The sequence below is a fragment of the Solanum verrucosum genome, unplaced genomic scaffold, assembly GCF_900185275.1.
Source record: "Solanum verrucosum unplaced genomic scaffold, falcon-dt-bn FXZP01000163.1, whole genome shotgun sequence".
In the NCBI taxonomy this organism is placed as follows: domain Eukaryota; kingdom Viridiplantae; phylum Streptophyta; class Magnoliopsida; order Solanales; family Solanaceae; genus Solanum; species Solanum verrucosum.
The window spans coordinates 3,323,982-3,346,663 of NW_026020379.1; the positions used below are offsets into that span (position 1 = coordinate 3,323,982).

The 22,682-nt window shown below is 35.3% G+C and overlaps 3 protein-coding genes across 6 annotated transcripts; 2 read left to right on the top strand and 1 right to left on the bottom strand.

Moving 5' to 3' along the window:
• Nucleotides 1-2,908: 2,908 nt before the first annotated feature.
• LOC125838972 (ABSCISIC ACID-INSENSITIVE 5-like protein 4) lies at nt 2,909-5,159 on the top strand. Its single transcript, XM_049517977.1, has 4 exons — nt 2,909-4,042; nt 4,518-4,589; nt 4,673-4,702; nt 5,049-5,159. Exons 1-4 carry the CDS (start codon nt 3,002-3,004, stop codon nt 5,121-5,123), a joined length of 1,218 nt encoding a protein of 405 aa, XP_049373934.1. The 5' UTR covers nt 2,909-3,001; the 3' UTR covers nt 5,124-5,159.
• A 621-nt stretch (nt 5,160-5,780) lies between these two features.
• Nucleotides 5,781-6,416, bottom strand: LOC125839086 (protein DMP2-like). Its single transcript, XM_049518069.1, has one exon. It carries the CDS (start codon nt 6,414-6,416, stop codon nt 5,781-5,783), a length of 636 nt encoding a protein of 211 aa, XP_049374026.1.
• Nucleotides 6,417-10,513: 4,097 nt separating this feature from the next.
• Nucleotides 10,514-22,258, top strand: LOC125838967 (uncharacterized). 4 transcript variants are annotated; one of them, XM_049517972.1, is made up of 4 exons: nt 13,243-13,406; nt 14,566-16,305; nt 21,335-21,420; nt 22,180-22,258. In XM_049517972.1, the coding sequence occupies exon 2, from the start codon at nt 14,599-14,601 to the stop codon at nt 16,162-16,164; it is 1,566 nt and encodes a 521-aa protein (XP_049373929.1). In that variant the 5' UTR covers nt 13,243-13,406; nt 14,566-14,598; the 3' UTR covers nt 16,165-16,305; nt 21,335-21,420; nt 22,180-22,258. The 4 variants fall into 4 exon arrangements, with proteins under 4 accessions (XP_049373927.1, XP_049373929.1, XP_049373928.1 ...); XM_049517970.1 differs by lacking the exons at nt 13,243-13,406; nt 21,335-21,420; nt 22,180-22,258 and adding exons at nt 10,514-10,653; nt 16,393-16,516; XM_049517971.1 differs by lacking the exons at nt 21,335-21,420; nt 22,180-22,258 and adding an exon at nt 16,393-16,516 and having other exon boundaries at nt 13,243-13,411.
• The last annotated feature ends 424 nt before the right edge of the window (nt 22,259-22,682 follow it).

Consider the following 22,682-nt stretch of genomic DNA (forward strand, 5'->3'; position numbering starts at 1 on the left):
CGGGTTAGGAGCTTCAGTGTTATTTTGAGATGTACCTATAGCCAGACCTGCAGACTGAACAACATCAACACTATTAGCATAGGAACCAATGTCAACACACATTTTCTTGGACCTCCTGTCAACTGAATAACCTTAACTTTAACGTACTGAACCTTAGTGTGACCTTTGTACCTAAGTGTGACCTTTGTACCCACACATTTCACACATAAGGAGAGGCTTTTGAGGTTTATGTTGGTGATCACGATAACTTCTTCCAGAATGACCATCCCCTACTGATTGCATACCAAAGTAAGCACTACCATGATTAGGACTAGGAGCACACTTCCACTTTTCTGAGTGAATAAAGTTAACTCTTATGATCAATAAACAGAGAGATGGCTTCATTCAAGTTGGGAGTTGGAGATTGCATCACCTTTAGCTATTGAGTAGAACTCATTTAACCCCATAAGAAACTTCAGTAGCCTTTGATATTCAAGGTGCTCTGATATTCAAAGTGCTCATTAAACTTCACAGATTCAACACATGAACACCTGGACATGGCATAATGGATTCTAACTCATTCCACGGGCCTCTAAGAGTGGTGTAATAGTCTGTAACTGACATTGTACCCTGAGTGAGGCTATGAATTTCTCTGTGCAATTGGAAAATATGTGAATCATTGATTTTATCAAACCTTTCCTTTAGATCACACCACAGTTTGTGAGCATTACCACCATATAATACACAACTCAACAAACGATGTCTAACAACATTCATAATCGAGGACAAAATCATAACATTATATTTTTTTCAAATATTAAACAATTCAGGTGCAAACTGAGATCTAGGGAATTTACCATCAACAAAACCTAGCTTACTCTTACCTAGAAGTCCAATTCTCATGGATCTACTCCAGATTGCATAATTCTCAGAGGCAGTAAGCTATAAAGTGATTAAAGAGCCACCTGGAGTATCATTAGATTGTACATACAAAGAGTGATTATGGTTGATATTTGGAGCTATGTAGCAGGAGTTGGATGATTTGTATTTGAATTGACATTGCCAGCTTTCAATAATCCTGATTCAACTTCAGTTGTGATTGCTATTGATGAACAACTTTGGATCTTGATTGCTTGACAGAATGCTCACGATTCTACTGAAACAAAAGCTGAGAACCTAAGCACTACTCTGAAACTGAACAACAATTTATCTAGCCTCAATGCTAAGGCTTTGATACCATGGAGTTGCTAAGGCTTTGATACCATGGAACTCCATTAATGGAGCTTTGAGCTAAGTAGAAGAAGTAATTGAATGCAGAGATAATAAAACTCTGATCATCATGAAAAATTAGTTACAATTTTAGGTTTACATATTTTACGCTTAACACGTGTATAACTGATGTATTTATAGGCTACTGTAGGAAGCTTCTAGTTCCTAACTAACTCTTACTAACAACGCTGACTAGGCTAACCATGGTAGCTTGTTAACTTCATACTCTAGTTAACATAAACGCATAACATGTAGCAAGTCTACATAATCCTCAATTTAAATGGTGTATTTTTATTTCTGTTCTAAAAAAAAATACTTTACACGACATTCTCAGACAACACTATAAATGATAATATAGAACATACAAATTACGTTATAATTGGGTTAATAGATCACTATGATATTATGTATAATCTCATACACAATAGTAAAAGGAGAAAGCATCATTCCTTAATAACAGAGAAATTTTCAGCCCACTTTCCAAAGTTCAAAGAAAACTTATTTTTTCCGATGCAATTAGTTTTTGTTTGTAAATATCACACTCGTCTGTATTTTTTAAAAGGCGTGAATAGAAAAAAAATTGTAATTTTCTCAAAGAATCATGACTTATTCAATAAAACACAATAAACACTTATTCATATTACTCTTTGTTTTTTATAAATAATATTAAAGAATCGAATTTGATCAAACTCACCCCAACTACACCAAGTCCCCACAAGTTAGATGAGCGTACACTCAAACCCCACCTCTATGTGCCTACACTATCTCTCTCTCTCTCTGCCTTTTAGTAAAAAAAAACACAAATTAAAAACAAGAATTGAAGTACCTTGTCAGGCACCATTAACGAGCAAGAGAGACACTTGTCGATTTCACTAAGCCTTACACTTAACAAAGAAGAAAGGATCGACACGCTTGCTCTCTCTATACTCTTAAAAAGGTACAATTCTGTGACTACTCTCTTCATTTCCTCACTGTCTTCTTTTTGTCAATTTTCCCTTTTGATTAACCTTTCTTAGAAATGTTAATTTGCTATTATTATAAATTATTAATTTTCTTCAACTTCTTATTCTCTTTTCTTTGGATGAATGAATATTTAAAATAGGGTTTTTTTTTATGAAAAATTTGGTTGAGTGATTTTATATATAAGAGAAAAGGAGTTTTAAGTTGAGTGATTTTATTGATGCAAAACAAAGTTAAATGACCTTGCTACATAGTTTTTCATAGTTGAGTGACGTTTTGAGATATTTACTCGTTAAGATTGGATACACCCGCATTTGAAAAGTGCCCTGAAGTGAGTTGATGTCAAAAGCATGATCTGAACAAATATCAACTACTTTCTTAGCTGCTGATTTTCAGTTCTTTAAAGCTATAGTGAAGTAAGGTTGCATCTTACTACTGTTTGAATTGTGGCTAAGACCTTTCCTAAGATGTTGACGCTACACCAAAAATGATCTTTAGTGGCAATTAATTAATGATAATAGCTTAATTGCCTCTAAATATATATTTTTAGAGGTAATTGACACTTTTTGTAAGTGTTCTAAAGCCTATAGCGATATTGGATCCAATGACAATTAACTAATGCCGGTAAAGGCTTTAGCACTCTTTGTTAATGTATATATTTATTGTCGCTAAAAGCTGTTTTTGTTTGTAGTGGGAGGATATACAGTATCATACTAAGTCTAGTTTTCCCTGATGATGTCTTATTACTCAAACCTTTGATCAGATTTCAATTTCCCCTGAGAGTTCTTGTACAATGGGATCTTACTTGAACTTCAAGAACTTTACTGACACGCCACAGATGGAGAGCAACGGTGAGAAGTCGATGGGAAGTGGTAGTTTTCCTTTAGCTAGACAATCTTCCATGTACTCCTTGACATTTGAGGAGCTCCAGAGTACCTGTGGTCTCGGAAAGGATGTTGGTTCGATGAATTTGGAGGACCTCTTGAGGAATATTTGGACAGCTGAAGACTCTCAAGCCTTAGCATCTTCTGCTGGTGTTGGAGAGGGGAGAATGGCTGCGGGGAATTTGCAGAGACAAGGTTCTTTAACACTGCCACAGACACTTAATCAGCGGACTGTGGATGAAGTATGGAGAGATTTCCAGAATGAGACAACAGTTAGTTCCAATCTTGGACAGAAGCAATCCAATTTGGGTGAAATGACGTTAGAGGAGTTTTTGGTAAGAGCAGGAGTGGTGAGAGATGATAATCAGCCAAATGGAACCTCAAACGATGCTGGATTCGCCGGTGTTTTAGGTGAACCGAGTAGTAACAACAATGCTCAATGGCCCGGACTTTTGAGTAATCAATTTGCTGAGAGTAACATGTTGAATGTGGTTAGTGTCAAATCTTCTCAACAGCAGCCTCATCAGCAGCAACCTCTTATTCCCAAGCAAAGGAATGTTGACTTTGCATCTCCTATGCAATTAGGGAACAATTGCCAACTGGCTAGCCCAAGGGTGAGGGCTCTTGTTGTCAGCACATCCAGTCGTTCTGTAAATATCACTGTTGTTCAAGGCGGTGTTATGCAGAATGGAGTTACGGGCATGGCAGGATTGCGTAGTGGTGTTACATTTGCACCAGCAAAGGGAGGATCCCCTGGAAATCAATTGTCATCCGAAATGATTTCTAACGACAAACTGAACAGGCCATCTCCTTCCCCTTCACCTTATGCATTTAATGAAGGTGGAAGAGGGAGGAAATCATGCAGCTCTTTGGAAAAAGTTGTGGAAAGAAGGCATAAGAGGATGATTAAGAACAGAGAGTCCGCAGCAAGATCAAGGGCTCGGAAGCAGGTGAACTCATATGTCGATATTTACATATTGAAGTTATCTTGTGTTTATGCTGTTATACTCATGCAATTGAGAAAAATATAACTGAATTTACTGACAGCATTATCATAAACATCTGTACACCTCTCAAAGAGCATCTTCTCTAATTATATTAGATAGATGAAAATGCATTTGTAGTTGTTCAACATCGGTAAATCTGCATTAAACAAAGTTGATAATCATATCATTATCCCAGAAAAGGATAGATACATAAAGAACTTTGACATATCTATAACCTTATGAAGCAAATACATTCAACTCTGCAGGTTGACCTGTGGGAAGTGTATATGCTTTTCACTGAAGCTTTAGGATCTTGAATCTCAGTTATAACTTGGTGTAATTTTGAGACTGAGGGGGGCGGGGGGAGACATCGATAGTAACATGTTTACACTCTTACATTTTGTATGAATGACTTCATTATGGTATTTTGGTATGACAGGCCTATACTTTAGAGTTGGAAGCTGAAGTGGCGAAGCTTAAAGAAATTAATGAAGAGTTGCAGGAAAAACAGGTATATATGTTGAAATTGAAATTCACAGCATCACTACAAGAAAGTTATTGTAATAACTGTTTGCATTTGAATGCTTCACGCAGTCTGAATTTATCGACCCGCAGAAAAATCAGGTAATGGCCTCTTTTACAACTAACAAATACCTCTTTCTGTGAGTCAATAACTACCTACGTTTCCTGCTTAACTATGGACTAGATACAGAGATGGTATGTTGAGAGAATATGAGCTGTAGGGTAATTAGCTAGTGAATCAGAAGATAAATCAAGGTTTCAAGGAAACTAGCTATGCCTGAATGAACGGCCTAATCATACATTCTTGTGAAAATGGTATCACCTGCAAAGATACCTCAATTTCAAAAGTGAATGTGTTCTATGTGAGAGACCGAGACAAGTGCATGTGATTAGTTAAACTTGATTGCCTGCCCTGTTGTTTATTAACTTTTCGTTCCATTAAATGCAGTTATTGGAAAAAATGAATATGCCATTGGGGAGTAAGTTAAGATGCTTGAGAAGGACACTGACAGGACCTTGGTAGACCTCCAGCATACAGCTTTAGAGAATAGTTAAGAGTCTTGTTAAATGTGAATAGTAAGGGTAAGGCACTTGTTATATGTGAATAGTAAGGGTAAGGCACTAAGGCTGCTTACACACCACCCTCCCCGGACCTCACTGGTGGGATTACATTGGGTATGTTGTTGTTATCTGATTTTGATCTTTTTTCACCATATTATTGGTAGCTATGTATATAAATGAGAGTGGCATGTACTAGTGTTTGTATATCATTACTATTATGTAAATGAGTTTCTTGCACAGAGTTTCTGCTTATCTGCTTTTTGTTTGAATTACAGTAGTTTAGATTATCACATGAATCAGGTAATCAACGTCTGGATGTATATTTTTGATAAGCTATTTATGAACTGCTGGTTGTGTCATTTTGCTCATCAAAGAGAGAAAATGAAAAGGATTGAGTGTTGGCTTATAGTTCAATAAATAAAGTCATGTATCGAAATTGGCCTATGTCGATTCAAGAACACAACACAAGGGTGCCAAGAATATCATCTATCAAATTATAGCTCAAGAAAGAAAGTCTTAAAATATGACTTCTAACAACTTTTAAGATAAAAACACTTGGAATAGTTACATTTTCTCTGTTTTCATGTATAATGAAATGATTAGAACAACATTTACTGCATTATATATCACTTTGCAGCAAGAAAGGATACCCAATTCCTCTTCTCCCAGAAGGGAAAATCACAAAAAGAAGACTGATGACAAATCCAATCACCAATGGAACAGTATTGATGACCTTTCTTGGTACAACAAAATGATAACATTGCAGCACATCAGTGTGTGATGCTGCAAATGTAAGAAGAGCAATCAAAGAAAGTGATGCATGGAAGATATCAGACCATCTAAGTCTATAATCTCTTGGCACACAAGGCTTAATCCTCCTTCCATTAAAAGTCCAAATGCCACTGAAAGTTGCCACCCCGTAATGCAGTCTCCCAGTAGCTGATTTGAAGCTATCGGTGAAGGAGAAGAACACGCAAGAAGCAGCCGATAGGATCAAGAAAATCCCAGTCATACATTGCTCAAACTTGCTGCATTGGCCATCATTGGTTAGTATGGGTGCAAATATGGTGAAAGCAAGTATTGTAGCGGTGGGTAAGAGGACGTTGAGACGAGCAGTGCCACTTAAGATTGTGTTTATGATGTATATGAAGTTGGAATCATCCTCTTCTTGATTATCATAATCTGGGAGATAGAAGTCACTTTCATCAGGTTCATCATTTTCAGATAAGTGTTGGTATAAGAAGTTGTTGTCCATATTGATTTACTGTGATTGTTGAATTCTGAAGATAGTCTCAACATTATATCAAAAGCTTCCTTGCTGAGGTTTAGGGAGGAAGTCATTCCATTTCTTGTCAGGTTACTTCCTTTAGATCAAATTCCAAGAAAGGTATCTTTTTTTTTGGTTTCTCACTCGGTGTTCGGAGTTCATATTGGAGTCCTGACTAAATTCGGATCGCCCATTGCAGCTCCCATTCAGGAGTTGGCGCTTCCAACATGATTTTCTCCATATCTAGGGCTTGAATCCGAGACTTCTGATTAAGGGTGAAGCAATTTCAACACTGTACCACAACCCATGTTGGTCACAACCCATGTTGGTCACAACCCATGTTGGTAGGAAAGGTATCATTATTTGGTTAAGTCTTCTTTTGTTGTATGGTGGATGGTGGCATAGGGGAAGAGGGAATCACTTTTTTGCTCCCTTTCTTTTGGTTTCTTTGTGCTCTTTTCTTTTCCAAAAGGACCTCTAAAACAACAGGTAAAAATTTATCCGCATAGGGTGTTTATACCAAAGCAATACTATAATTTCTTATGATTAAGTAATTTAATAAAATAAATACACATGCCGAGTTAAAGAAGTCTATATTCGAAAGAATGACATATTGACTTGATGTAAATATTTGATGCTGAATTAGATTTTATCCAAAGAGCTTATGTAAGATGATGAGCAAGAAATTGGGTATTTTTCGAAGAACCTTACCCAAAAGGCTTGCCTATTAAGTAGCAAGGTTCATTCAGCCTATAAATTCATTACTCCTTCCGCTTTAATTTATTTGTATACTTCTTCTTTTTTAATATATTTGGAAAATATCTAGGATAACGATAATTCTTCCCTATCTGTAATTATGGAAATCAAACACGGTGAAATATTTAGAAAATGTCTAGGACACCTGATATTCAACAAAAAGTCCAAAACAAGCCGTTTTTAGTTTTTAATTTATTCTAGATAACCTATGGATAAAATTAACCGGATGAAATATAGTAAACTATTCAGGGTGGGCATAAATATCGAAAAATAAAAAAAGAGACTAAATCAAATTAATTTAGTTCTTCGAATAGATTTTTGGATTTTTTTTTCTGAAACTTTGATTCTTTGATTCTTTGATTTGATGTTTGGCGTAAGGATCGCGGTTCTTCAATACATTGATGCAAATGAGAAATAAAATTATTTTAAAAATACTGGACTAAATCAAATCAAAGTTGGAAAAAATTAAACTAAATCAAATATGTTTGATTTAGGGTTTGGCGCACACTTATTCCAAAATAAAAAATCAAACAATTGAATTGAAGTTTCATAAAATCAAAACGATATCCAGAATATACTAATACAAAAGAAATTCCATCTGGGGAACTACTATATATTATGTAGAATCGGATAAGAATACTTTGGATATAAATCACAGGGAGGCTTAGAAATAAATTTAAATTCCAACTATCCAAATTGCAAACAAACTGAATTTATACCATATATATTTTTAGATTGTCCATTTGTCCTACAGCTCAAAAATATTACTCCCTTCATCCATTTTTAATTGTCATGATTTTCTTTTTAGAGTCAATTACAAGAACTATGACTAACATTTTGTGATGTATTTTTTCATCATATTGATATGCAAATAATTGTATTTATAGTACTTTTCATATAGTTTTTGAATATTTAATTTTTTTTTGTATAAAATCTAATTTAACTTTCAAAATTAGCCAAATTAATTTTCGAAAAATGCAACATGACAATTAAAAGTGGACGGAGAGAGAGTACGAGAAACTAAACCTCTCTATTAAGATTAACAAATTAGCCTAAAAACTTATTCAAATTCGATTAAGGCAATCTGATAAATACAAAAAAATAAGTATTGATAAAAAAAAAAACATGGAAGAAACTTTTTCAATTCTATTTTTGAAATATTTGGTTAAACAAAAATCAAAATCACCCTCACATGAATAAAAAAAATGACGTCCCTCTAGACATTTCTCGCAAAAAAAAAAACACTTTAATAATTATACGTATCCAGAAATATAATAACTAATATTAATAAGGAAAAGTTACATAAATACACAACCTAAGATATCATAATCTCTAAAATTTCCTACCATTTAAAAAATTACAAAAATCCCCTCCCGTATACATCCTTATCCCCTCTCGGATACATGTCTCCCCTCTTAGATACATCCATATCCTCTCTTGTACACATCCCTTCTATTAAGTAATGTATCATTTGCAATGTATCGGATAATCAAAAAATGTATCCGAAAGCAATGAAGAATTTAAATTTTTTATAAAATTTAAGAAAACTTTCAAAATAAGATGCAATTAACTCCCAAATATATGAGATTTCGATAAGTTTCTCTAATGATAAACCCTCTGAAGATGAAAAAGTTATTTTTTCATAAGACAAATTTCGTTCTAAACATGGACGATTCTTTCAACTTCAACAAACATGGAATGACAGATTTCAATATCAAAATTACTACGAATACTGCATTAGGAGCATAAATCATATCAATCTTATTTGATTTACGATTTTCAATTAAAAATTTAAATCTTCGTTCTTGATAATTTATTCTGATTCTACTAACACAATTAAACATATTTTATGAATATCACACAATTAAATGTAATATATATATATATATATATATATATATATATATATATATATATATACTAAAAGATGGCAGAGAGTTCTTCCAACAGATGAGAAATCCTCAAATCAAGTGTTAATTAATACAATATAATAAGCATAAGGTGACCGAGAGATAATAAACAAGTAGATATTTTTTTTGAAGAATGGATAGTTGGTCTACAAAAAGTTAATTTTTGCTAAGTATATAAGAATCATATGTATATCAAATAGTTCTAATATCTCCACTGTACCAGCTATAGAAATTACAAGCAACTATGTTTGAGGTGTCATATGACATAGTTTTTGTCAGAAAAAAATTGTTAAATTTGTATCTATAATTAAAAGACAGCAAAAAAATAATATTATGTATAGATACAAAAGGGCAGTTTTTGTCAGAAAAAAATTGTTAAATTTGTATCTATAATTAAAAGACAGCAAAAAAATAATATTATGTATAGATACAAAAAGGCGCACAACTCACTTGGATAAGTATATGAATATCAATTGTCTGCTTGAAGGATGTGAGTTTGACTCTACACATCTTGCCTTTTAAATAATTTTAGAAGCTTTAAGTTGTTTAGTGATATAAAAACAGCCTCTATCAAAGTTAAAAATAATGAAGAAGTTGTTTATTGATATATCTTCTTTCTTTCTTATATTGTTTTTTCTTTTCTTTTTTTTGCCTTTTATTTTTTATATTTTATACAAAAAAAATATATTTAGCACTATTATTTCTAATAAGATTGTTTTAAAAATGAAATTTTATCCACAAAAAGTTAATTTTTCCATTTTATTAATTTTCAGTTTAAAAAAAATGTGCACCAAATATCAAATCAAAATATTTCAGTTCAGTTTGATTTTTTAAACTTTGGTTCGATTTAATTTGATGTTTTTAAAATAATTTTTCGAAACAAATAAAAAATAAAATGAGAATAAAATTATCAAAACATTTTACTAAACATAAAACTTGAAATAACCAATAAACATATTTAATAATACGTTTTCAATAAAGAACTAAACAAGTTTTTTTTTTTTGTTTCTGACTTTTTGTGTCCAACAAACACTCTTGGCTATTGACATTGCTTTCAAAAACGAATACCGACATACAAAATAGAAATTTTATAGAACCAAATCGAACGTCAACCCCTAGCTATCAACTATGATGTGTAACATGTGGGTAGTGAGTTTTCTTTTGTTTGTTTTAAGGCTGAGCTCTAAAATTTGAAATTGGGTGGGTAAAAATATTAAAATGTTTTGGATTAAAATTTAAAATATATAATTAATAAAATTTTAAAATATTATTTTAAATTTAGTTAATAACATTGCAATTTTTCGGTACACCATTTTTTTTTTTACTCTCACAACAAACCACCGAATCAAAATCGAAACCGAAAAATTGAATTAATTTGATTTGATTCGATTTTTCCGATATTTTTGCTCACCCCTTGCGAGGATACATTCACGTAGTATATCCTGTCTTTGGCAAATCTGAATGAGTGTAGAGATTTGTAGACTCTCGTCTGGTGTCGTCTCTTGGAGAATCACTTGAGAGATTGGTGGTTCTTTGCTCCGAAATTCAATCTTCTTGCGGTACTCCCCTTTTCTCCATCTCTTTTCCTATACTCGATTTGCTATTTTAAGTGTTAATCAATTAATATTGTCTTTCCACTTCAATCTCAACAATTCAAGAGTTTCCCCTTGTTTTTTCTGATGATGAATGCCCAACTACTGTTCGTTTTTGTTTTAATCACATCAGTTATTGGCGTTCTACTTAAATATTATAGTTTTACATTCCAAAACTTCTTCACGAACCAAATGGATATAGTTCATGTAGTACACCCTAATTAATTTGGGATGAGGATTTTACTGGGTTGTTCATTGAAATTGGGGGTGGCAAAATCAAACCCAATTGCCTAACCCGTTTAAGTAATAACCCCATTGAGTGGATATGTAAAACCAAATTGACTCATTAGAAATTTTGTCAAAATCTTTTTAATTTGATATGTTATATACAGTCATAATAAAGAAAAAACTAGTTTTATTAGGTACTAAAATATTTTAAAAAACAAATAAAATAATTAAACCTATTAAAAATTTGGTTGGGTTGGGTCTTGACCTGCTCTATGACCTGTTTTGATCCAACCCATTTTGACCCAAACAAATTTGGGTTGGGTCAAGTCTTGACCCATTATGACTCGTCCAAATTTGACCCAACCCGCCCAATTGTCACCCCTAATTGAAATTATTTCCTAACTAGTTTTTGGTTGAGTAGTTGATTGTTGGTGCAATATCCTTCACTTCTTATACTATGAAAAATGGTTGGATAGGATTCATACAGTCCATCCTAACAAGTTAGATTCATACACTGGCGATATGAATCCTTTATAAAAAAACTAAGCACCTCAATCCGAAACTTTTTTTTTTGAGATCTTTAGTTTTTATTCTCCAGGATTTTGACTAAGGGGACACTATCTAGGATTTCGACTAAGGGGTTTGAAAAATAAAAAATGTAGTGTTTGTGATTTGAACTTGGAATCTCAAGGTAAATTTTGAACCTCTCAACGACTAAGTTAACCTCTAATTTTATGTTAGGGAATACAAAATCTATAAATATACATAAAAAATATTTAAAAATACCTTATAATATAGTGTAATTTATTGCTGAGGGGTTAGGGTGAATTCCCTTGCTACACTCTAGATCCGCTCCTGCATAGAGCTGAACCTAACTACTGTGCGATTGAAATTTTTTCTGTTTTGTAGAACAGGAATGGTATAGAAGATTCACATAGTCAACCTAACTAGTTTGGGATTGTGGAATCATAGTTGCTTCTTGATCAAAGATTCTTCAACTTCTATGGAATGAAATGGATATAGAGGATTTATATAGCTAACTCTAACTACTTTGAGATTAAGATAGTGGATTGATTGAAAACTCTTCAGTTTTTCAAATTTTTATAGACTCAGTTACCATAATCAATTTTATTTTTCTTATAGACTCAAATGCGAACTTCATATAGCCGACCTTCACAAGTTTGGTTTTGAGGTGTAGCTGATCATGTATCTATTTAGTTTAAGATGAGGTGTTCTTCAGTTATTAGAGCATAATGAATAAATCATGTAGCTGATATTAACTAGCTTGGGGTTAAGGTTCAACTCTTATGGAGAAGTATGGATATAGAGGATTCTTATAACTGAACTAGTTTGGATCAAAGTGTACTTGTGTGTTGATTGAAAGTTTTTCAGTTTTTGTTGAGTGGGGAATATATATAAAGGGTTCATATAGCCAACCTTAACTAGTTTGGGATGGAAGAGTAGTGGATTGCTGATTGAAAATAGACTGTTTTTTATGAGTGAAATGGATACTGGGGATCGTAACTAGTTTGGGATTTGGGTGTACTTGATTGAACATTCTATTATTTTTACATACTGATAAAAAGACATTCCAGTACTTGGATAGAGGAGAATGGATATAGAGGGTTCATATAGCCGATCCTAACTAGTTTGAGATTGAGTAATAGTTGATTGTTCATTGAAAATTCTTTAGTATTTCATCCTTTCTTGACTTGCACATTATGATTTATCAATTCTTTTTCTCAACTGTAAATTTTTTTTTGGTTCAATGGGTTGGTACAAGGTGAAAAAAAATATAGGAAACAAAAGAGCCAGTCCATAAGCTGTTCTAAATTTTGCACGCAACAACAAACCCAGTGTAAACACACAATTGGGGTCTGGAAATTTGCACTCCTCAAATCTATATTTTATGTTTCTTTTGATCAAGTTTGCATGTTTACACACAATTGGGATCATTTATTGTGTTTGCATATTTACATTTTCCATTTCTAAAAAAAAAGTGTTTGCATGTTTACATTTTCCATTTCTCAAAAAGAGAAGAAGGAAGTGTTTGCATGTTTAAGAACTAGTTTAGACTTAGATAACGTTTATTGTTAGGAAACTAGTACATTCTGTCCTTAAAATTTATATCCCCACATTACAAAAGAAGCATGGTAGAACTCAATTAATATCGAAGCAGAATGCATATATTTTGGGGAATAACTGTTCTAAGAATTTCTATCTTTTTAAAGTTATGTTTTGTAATTCAAGAAGTTTTTGGTTTGCATTGATGTTATGTTGAATGTTCACTTGGTTACTCAGTCACCATGTGTAAACAAATTTTGAATGATCCGACCTGTTATTTGGAGGACTTTTCTGTTTTCTAATTATCACCATAATTCATTACCAAATATCTCTAGATCTGCGAAACCTATCCCATTATATGTATATAGATGTGGAACTATGCAATGCAAGAAGAGTGCTGAAGTGGGGCAGATGGGCTGAATGGTGATGTGAGGTTTTTTGCTTCTCAAGAATGATGGACTTCAAACTAGTATTAGTAGCATGTTCTGTTTATGCGCTGAGTGATTTGCTTTTGGATTCTTATTTTAAGGGTGAGTTTTCAGCTAATCACTATAGCACAAAGTGGTTGCTCAAAAATCTGTACGAACAGAGTGAATTTAGACTCTCTAAGCATTCAGAAAGTCCATAGTGTCTGATTGATATGTAATTTTCAAGTTACACCAAAACTTAAAGGGTTTAAGACATCTGATTTCAAGCATAACAAGCGTTTTTGCTTTTTTTTCCTTTCTTCAAAGCGTCTATGATTAGATGTGTACAGTTCTCTACCTGAACTGTCCAACAAATGCACATGGGTACTGCTTTCCACATTGTTTTAACCTGCTTTTTTGTCCTTTCCCTACTTAGTATAATCTTTTCGGTGTGTTTGGCATGGTTCATTGCAAAAAGATTATGAAATAAGACCTCATCTGCCAGTCCTTGTTGTAATGTACAAAGAGATGATTAGGGATCTCTGGAGCTTTTGGACACCTGTGGCATCTATTTTGGGAAAACCTCTCCTTGATAAATTACCTTGTGTTAAACAAGCCTCTCAGTGACTTATAAGAAGGAAATAAAATCCTCTTTAGTCACTTATTTTTTCTTTCTATGCATTGTTTAAACTTTGCCATGTATCTTACAACACGTTTATCATATGATACATGATTCACAAGACGGCCATCTTGATACATATCCCATACTCTGCCATGGTGCTGTCATGCATATCTCCTGTTTCTCTCATATTTACAGCCACAACGTTGCTTAAGTGAATGTTAAGCTTTTATTTTGAATAGTGGAGATCGTTTTCCACGGTGCTTCCAATCATAAAAAAGGCTACCTTGCCAAAGTGGTTGCAGGCATTACATCATGTAAAATTGACATTTTTATTCACGTAAAGTGAAAAATTATGAATTTGGTCTCCCTTATTAGCATCTAACTAATGTTGACAATTGTTTGGAGTTGATTGCTGTTGGGCTTGCATATATTGGTATTTATTGGAACTGTTTGAAAATATTCCTGCTTTCATGGGTTTCGTGTATTGATTCAGCTATCTATGGAAAAACTTGGAATAGGTTCTAGTTGTTTGTAACTAATTTTGTTGGCCATCTACAGGAAGCCAAGGACCATAGAAACTTTAATTGGATAATGACGGCACATCCTGCTACATCATCTTCTGGATTGTCCTCAGAATCGTCTGAACAAATTGAGAAGCCCAAGGATAGTAGAAATATGAAAGGAACACTATCCCTCTCCCCGCAAGTCCCAGATGCTACACAGGGACCTGTGGCAATTTTTTGGGATATTGAGAACTGTCCTGTTCCTAGTAATGTACGCCCTGAGGATGTGACTGTCAACATCAGAATGGCTCTGCGGGTCCATCCTGTAATCAAGGGACTGGTCACTATGTTTTCTGCCTATGGAGATTTTAATGCTTTCCCCAGGCGATTAAGAGAGGGCTGTCAGAGGACTGGTGTTAAACTCATAGATGTTCCTAATGGAAGGAAGGATGCAGCCGATAAGGCGATCTTGGTTGACATGTTTGTTTTTGCTCTTGACAATCCTCAACCATCATCCATTATGCTAATTTCAGGAGATGTTGATTTTTCTCCTGCCCTTCACATTCTTGGTCAACGAGGATACAATGTAATTCTTGTCATTCCTGCTAGAGTGAGTGTTTCATCTGCTTTATGTAATGCAGGGAGTTTTGTCTGGGATTGGCCAAGTGTGGCCCGAGGTGAAGGCCTTTTCCCCCCTGTGAAGGCCTTAATTCCTCCTCGTGGAGGTGTGGCAGACGTTTCTGGGATGCTAATGGGTTGCCAGATGTATGAGAATTCAGATAAACAGAATGAAGAAGAAGCTACAGTGTGTAGAGGCCTCTCTCGAAGCAATTACAATGCAAGGAATTTCTCAATGATATCAGAGTCTCTAGCTGAATATAATGGCATTTCAATGTCTTTGCCATGCCATCCTGGGGGTATGCCATCTCACAGCCTTCCATCTGGTTTAACTGAGGTTCCAGCTGTAGGTCCATCTTTATTTGGCCAGAGTGATGTCACACCGGTTCCTCCTGGGGATATAAATGGTTTGAAGGGACAGCTGGTGAAGTTGCTTGAATTATTTGGAGGTTGCTTGCCTCTTACACATATCCCCGTAGAGTACCAGAAATTTTATGGGAACCTGCTTTATACTTCAGAATATGGGGCTTGTAAATTTATGAATCTTCTGAAGAAGATGGCTGATGCTATATCTGTCGAGGGAAAAGGCCAAAGAAAGTTTGCTTACCTCCGTAACAGAAGAGCCAGACCAAGTACTCCTCCCTTGATTGTGGCAAAAAAGGATAGAAAAGGAAAAAGAATGCAAGTAGTGAATGCTGATAATGTGACTACACCCGAATCTTCAGATGAGTTCTCAGATGATGAAAGATTAGTTATAGAACATGGGGGGCGTAAGAAATCTGATACAGCTGCATTAGTTGAACAAAGCCTCCAAAGGTTCAAGCATGAGATTCAAGAGATTCTTGTGAGCTACTTTTGTCGGATTCTTCTTAGTAATTTTGAGGCAATATATAAACTGCGGTACAAGAGGCCTTTGGACTATGAGAGCTTTGGAGTGACAGAACTTGAGCAGCTGCTCGAAAAGGTGAAAGATGTAGTGGTTATGCAAGAGGAGCCAGTCAGCAAGAGAAGGTTTCTGGCTGCTGTTGGGGGGTAGAGGAGCTGCTCATTCTGTTTTGTTGACAATTTACCATGTAAAAGTGAAGTTTTCTGACTGCTGTTGGTGGCTAGAAGAGTTGATCCTTTACCATTACTTGACAACTTACTGTCTAAACTTGCCTAGAATTCTTCAATTGAGGTATGCATCGTTGCGACTCTATGCTTGTCCTGTTTCTTGTTTCTCCTGAGCAGGGGGGAGAAAGACTGATTTTTTTGTCATTCTCAGCTTATATGATAATGTCAGAAGTTCCGCCGTAATGTGAAGTGGCTTTACCTGATGAACCATAATGGGAATCTTCCTGTACATTTACGGCTTACCTGCAGTTACTGTTTGCATCTGAATACATGTTAGAATTATTCAACCAATAGTTTGTTTCCAGTGAATAACAGTCTGTAGTATGTCATTCTGACGCTTTCCGTTTCACCATTTCCTGTTCAAATTTGTCGAACATTTGAGCATTGACATAAATAGTTCTGTATTGGTGCTTTAATCAGTCAAACTTTCTGTTATGGATATTTACTTTGAAAAAGCTTGACCGTTGCTTGGCTCTATCTCATGGTTCTTACTCTTTTCTTTTTCTTGTTTTCTGGGCCAACGGAGTAGAGACTGTGTTAACAAAAGATAATTGATCTAGGCATCTGAGTTTGAAATAAACCATTTACATTCTCCCCTGTATTGTACATGAAATCACATATTTGTTAGTTATATGTAGATTTGCTTCGATGTAATAGATTAAAGTCCCTAGGGACAACTGCTCACTGTTATCTTTTATGGGTGAAACTCTGAAATCTACTTTCTTTAAAATACATTCTGGTGAAGGCATTTGAGTGTTGCATTCTTGCTTAAACTCTTGCCACAAACCATTGGAAAAGATCCATTCCAACTATATGTATTAACACATTTATAATCAGCTTCAAATTGAGGAATTATTTGATAAATTGTGGTTTTTATATTTGAACATAAGAAAAGCTTCTCATTGTCTTGATTAACAATAGATAAGAGGTGCCCATTGTATAGAAGTCTTAGGCTATGTATAGTATGGTTGGTAAACCCTTATGCTAATTAATTAGGTTAGTAAATATTCTATGATTAAAATATACTAAGGTATCACCCTTTGGGGTGGCGTAGTGGTTTGGGCTTGGGACTTCCATTGTTGGAGGTCTCAAGTTCGAAACCCCTTGCCAGCGAAAGCAAGGGGTTTGCCTTCTGGGTTGAGTTCGTCGCACCGGGTTTGCCTAGTGTAGGTTACTCTCCTGTGTGCATAGGAGCAGGGTTTTTACCCTGTGCGTACTCTAAGGATAGCGACTGCGGTTTCCCTCGTCATAGAAAAATAAAAAATACTAAGGTATCATATAGAATATTCTATATGATTTTACTTATTTTAGTACAATGAATATAGACACCTATTCACTTGATATTCTAACATGCCACTTCAAATTTGAAACGGGAAAACCAACTCAAGTTTGCTTTTTTTGAACAATAGAGAGTTGATGTCAAATTATATCTAGAATAGTGCAAAATCATCAAAAAGAAAAGCGGTGTTGGAATTCTTTCCTAAAGAAAATTGTTGGTGTGGACGACAAAAGAACTACATATGAAAAGAAATCTATTCTCAATCATTGAAAAAGATATGGTTTTGCAAATCTCCTGAACATTCTTGAATGACAGAGCAATGAAAAGAAATTATAGGTCTTGGAAGAGGGCACTGATCATATAAAAAGTAGATGTGTTGGTCACGAGAGAGAATGATGCTTGAAAAGTCCTAGAGGAGCGGTGCATGAACGATCCTCTAGGGATTAGGGGCACCTTTTGTTGAAGAAAAGAGCAACACCAAACATCAAAAGGAAGATCAGAAGAAGAAAATATTGGCTTGAACACAATGGCCGATATAGTTTGCCAATAGTGGAAGCTATTCGAGTCTTTACCAATATCACAGAGGTCATGTTGAAGTGTGTGATCATCTCATCTAAAACTGAAAGCAAAGCTATAAGAGGGAGCACATTCTTTTTACTTAATTATATATTCAACATGCCTTTTTACGTGCGGGCCTGGTTCTTTTTCATGAGCCAAAGACATGAAAATTTCTCTTGCTTTTGGGCTTATGTTGCTCCGACTCTTTACTTTTGGTGCTGCACTCATGTTGACACAATATTGGTGTGGGTTGGGATCCGTACACGATCTGGTCAGCCGATTTTGGGTATTGACCAAAAATCGATGAAGAAATTTCGGACAGTTTTTTCTTTTTTGTAATCAAAACAAAAGCTAAGTGAAATTGAAGACAATGGAATATCTTGTATAAAGAATTTTCCGTCACTCCTTTTTCCTTTAATCTCATTTGAGGATTCTTCGCTTGATCAATATTCTCCTCAATATCTCATAATTTAGGTTTTGTAACTCTATTTTTTAGATATTTGAATTATTTTTAGCTGAATCCCCGCACCCGTATCCATAGTTGGATCCGTATCTCCAAAATCTTAAAATTTAGATCATGAAGGATCTGACCTCTAGATCTGCACTCATATAGGACACCTGCACCTGTGTCTCAGCAACATAGCTTTTGGGTGGCGGAAGGGAGATAACATCAGAATCCCAAAAGATGGAATTGGTAAAACCTCATAAATGTTTTGGTGTGCGGGAGAGAAGGGTGCAAATTAAGGTTTGAATTTGGAAGAAGGTAACATTGACGGATATAAGGTACTGCTGGATGTCAAGTGAGATGCACTGATATTTGTTTTGCACACTTGGATAACCTAAGAATACACACTTAAGAGTACAGGGGCTAACTTGTCTTTGGTAAAGTTATGGACAAAGCCTCCCAAAGACATAAGGTGGGAGAGAAAAAGAAAGTTGAGTGAGGAAACAAACTAGGGTATGAGACTTGATTCTGAGTTGCAGAGGAAGGCATAAGATTAATAAAATAACAATATTTGCGAACTGCATTCCCCAAAATTGCAATGGAACATGTATAGGTAGGGTGTGAACAGTCTCAATGAGACTCCTATTGTTCCTCTCAGCTATCTTATTTTGTTGAGATACATAAGAACTTGTTTGATGAATGATCCCATGAGAGTTTTATGAATTGCCGAAATGGAGAAGATAAATAGTTTGGTGTATAATCACTATGAGAAGTGTGGCTATAGACACCATTCCAACATAGAAAATCTGAAAAATGTAAAACAACTAAGTTGTCTTTTCATCAAGAATATCCAAGTGGAGCTGGAATAATCATTAATGAACCTGTCAAATTAGCGGAATCTGAAAGTAGGACTGACCCAACTAGAAAGACAACATCTAAAGTGACTAAAAAGAAAAGAGACTCCTCTATTATCAGACTTGACGGAGGAGGAGCAAGTGTGGTTACTGAATTGACACAACTCACATTCTAAAGTAGACAAGTGAGACAAATAAGATACCATTTTCTGAAGCTTTGATGAACTAGGATGTACCAATCATCTATGTAATATACCCAGTGAAGCAATAACATGATTAGCTATGTATAAAGGACACACTTTGGACAATTTAGGAAGGCTGAGGTAATAAAATTCATGTCATTCATGCTTGGAACCTATGATTTGCCCCGTACTACCTTCATGTATCTTACAATAGTGTTGTTGTGGACAGTCACTGAGCAGTTAAATGTTTGGGATAAACGACTAATGAAATATGAGATTACATGAAGAACTAAATTTAAAGTTAAAGTAGGAGCTAGGCTAACTTTACCTATTTCGTTGCCATAATTTGAGATATATTGGTCAGTGTGACTATCAGAGGAGATGAGAGTGAAACATAGTAGGTAAAAGATACTTATTACTAAAAATGTGATTAGACCTTAGAAGCACGTGAATTAGTGACCCAAGGACTAAGAGTTGGAGATTGGGAGACACAAGCCATTCTATTACCTGTCATGACGATATGAGCTATCTCGGAAGAATATGTTTAAATGTTTTGTACGAAAGGAATCCAACATAATCAGGCAAGAGACCATCTGATCATTTGAAGTGTTGGATCTCATCTTCTTGACCCAAATCTTCTGAAGCCTCGTGAAACTACACCAAGTCTATCAGAAAACTGGACTGGAAAAAGGTGAATCGTATTGTACCTCAAAAAATGGGATTTACCTGGAAAGTGTTTGGACTTGTCCAAAAATGTCATAGGAATGTTTTGAGAATCAGATACCGAACTCTTAAGTTGTAGTCAACTTGATTAGTGCTGAATCTGTGGCAGAGTCGTAGAAATGAGTCTGTTCAATGAATATATGGTTGGAATATCTTGAATTAAGTCTGTTCCACATCGGAGAAGATCCCAATTGTCTTTGTTCCTTGTCGGAGAAGCATTTGGTCATCTAAACATGTTGAAACTTCCGGGATGGTTACGGGACAGGAGGACGTTCCCACAATCATAGATGTCTTGTAAAAAATGAATAGAGAAAACGACACATGTTGACGCGTGCAAGAACATGTGTTGGATAGTAGTGCCTCCGTTTTAATTTATTTGAACTTATTTAACGCTTGGACCTTGGTCCTCTCATCATGTTAAGTGGCACACTTGAATCTATTATTGATTCAAATCCCTTTCTCCCTTTGCAACAATTGACCAGAAAAATGAAAGAATAGGTGAGCCAAGAATAATGTGTTACCAGCTTGCCTTGATCGGGATCGTGTTCAGAATAGAATCAAACCCTTCTGCCAAGTTATAAGTACTAAGGGGAAGAGAAACAAGATCTTTTGACTAATTCTCTAGAAATTCCTGCTAAACTTTGTAACTACAGTATCGGCTCTCACTTGATGAAGCTATTCTTTACTGCAGTTGGATAATGTCTTGCCCTAACCTTGATAGACTAATGAGAAAGGGGAGAAGTCAAATTAATTAGCAATCTTGTCAGGGCATATCCAACCATTTTTCCATTTTACTGTTTTTCTCTTCATTTTACAGTTCAATATCTTAATTCCTGACTACTATGATAAGACTGTAGACATTTCACCTCTGAGCAAGGTAAGTTAGCCCTCAACGGGGAAAGCCGTTTCATGGTGGCCTAGTGTAGGCAGACCTGACATCCTCAAAGGATGAGCTCTATTTATTTTATTACTATGTGAAATACTTGGTAGTTTCTTCTAGCGGAAACTTCCTTTGTCTCATCTGATTATCTTTTCTATTATTGCTGTTCCAACTTCAGGCACAGGCTCTGGATTATAGATGTCTGTCCAGTTAATAACTCCTCAATGGAGTCAGCGATGGCAGGCCAGTTTTGTAATGGTAAAATCACTCATTGCTTTTTTCAATTTGATTATGGTTTGAATGCATATTGGAGACGAAGTAGGCGTGGCTACCATGCTTCTGCTGAAGGTGTAATGGGAATAATAGTCTATGTTACATGGACTCAGCTTTGGGTACATAACCATATGGATATGTACAGTTTTTGGCATGAAGTACCTATAGGCTATACCAATTTTGCTTACATTTGAAACCAGCACATCAAGGCAATGAGGACCATATAACATAGAACATAGCTAACTTTAGACCATCTAACCTTGTTTTATATACGAGGTTAGAGGGTCTATCTGTAATCCATATCTAATAGCTTTAGGAGATCTGAACTAACTTTAAGTGCATGTGCACCAGTTATGAAGTGGAAATATGGTTGTATGAATATCTACAACATTAGAAATGTGCAACCACCTTAGCGTGGGATTCCAACAAGCTTCGTGGTAGGATTACTTTTTCCAGTGTAAAATCACAGTCCATTTTTTATCCCGTAGTATCTGGCATATAGGCTAGACAGAATTGGGCTAGTCTTACCTGCTGTGCAGATATGTTCTGTAAAGAATGTGCAAGACAATAGTCTTCTAATTAGGCTTCAGAAAGGACTATTATTATTCAGGAGTATCTATCTAGTCCAGGCTGGAGCTCCCTTCTTGCTTCATATGAAACCTTTGCTCTCTTGCTCACCGATTATGGTGAATCTTTGCTTGCCAAGAATATGTTGCATCTCGCTCATGGACTATCACTTGTCAGGTGAATTTTCAGACGACCATTCATTGATGCGCTTGACTATCTTTCCTTGTACTTTTCTCTAACCCCTTTTCCTTGGCAGGTAAATGCGAGAATCTGTAACTTTGCTTGTTTACCCATGCATGGCACTTTGATGCTGCTTCATCAGACGGGTATTTACTTGGACGAGATTTGGTTTCCCACATTTGATATTTGCAGCACTCATTGGGAAGGTGCTCACGATGTAATGATGGTTTCCTCACCATCTCATTTAGAATATGAGAGATCAGTTATGAGGAGAGAGAGAGAGAGAGAGAAGACTGATCCAAAAGGATTTGTTGATTGTTGTATTCTTACTAGATCTTGAAATCTATCCTCGAGCATTATATCATGTCAGTTCCCAGAGTTGGACCGCTGTTAAAATGCTGTTTATGTGACGGAGGACTCGCGGAGGTGCTTCTTTGGTAATGTCAGCAATCTCTTTATTGCAAATACTGAAAATTGAAATTTATTATGTGTAGACTGGT

Coding starts and splice junctions, on each gene's coding strand:
- LOC125838972 (XM_049517977.1), top strand. CDS start 3,002: ATGGGATCTTACTTGAACTTCAAGAACTTTACTGACACGCCACAGATG. Junction 4,043..4,517: donor GATCAAGGGCTCGGAAGCAG/GTGAACTCATAT, acceptor TTGGTATGACAG/GCCTATACTTTAGAGTTGGA. Junction 4,703..5,048: donor TCGACCCGCAGAAAAATCAG/GTAATGGCCTCT, acceptor CATTAAATGCAG/TTATTGGAAAAAATGAATAT.
- LOC125839086 (XM_049518069.1), bottom strand. CDS start 6,416: ATGGACAACAACTTCTTATACCAACACTTATCTGAAAATGATGAACCT.
- LOC125838967 (XM_049517970.1), top strand. CDS start 14,599: ATGACGGCACATCCTGCTACATCATCTTCTGGATTGTCCTCAGAATCG.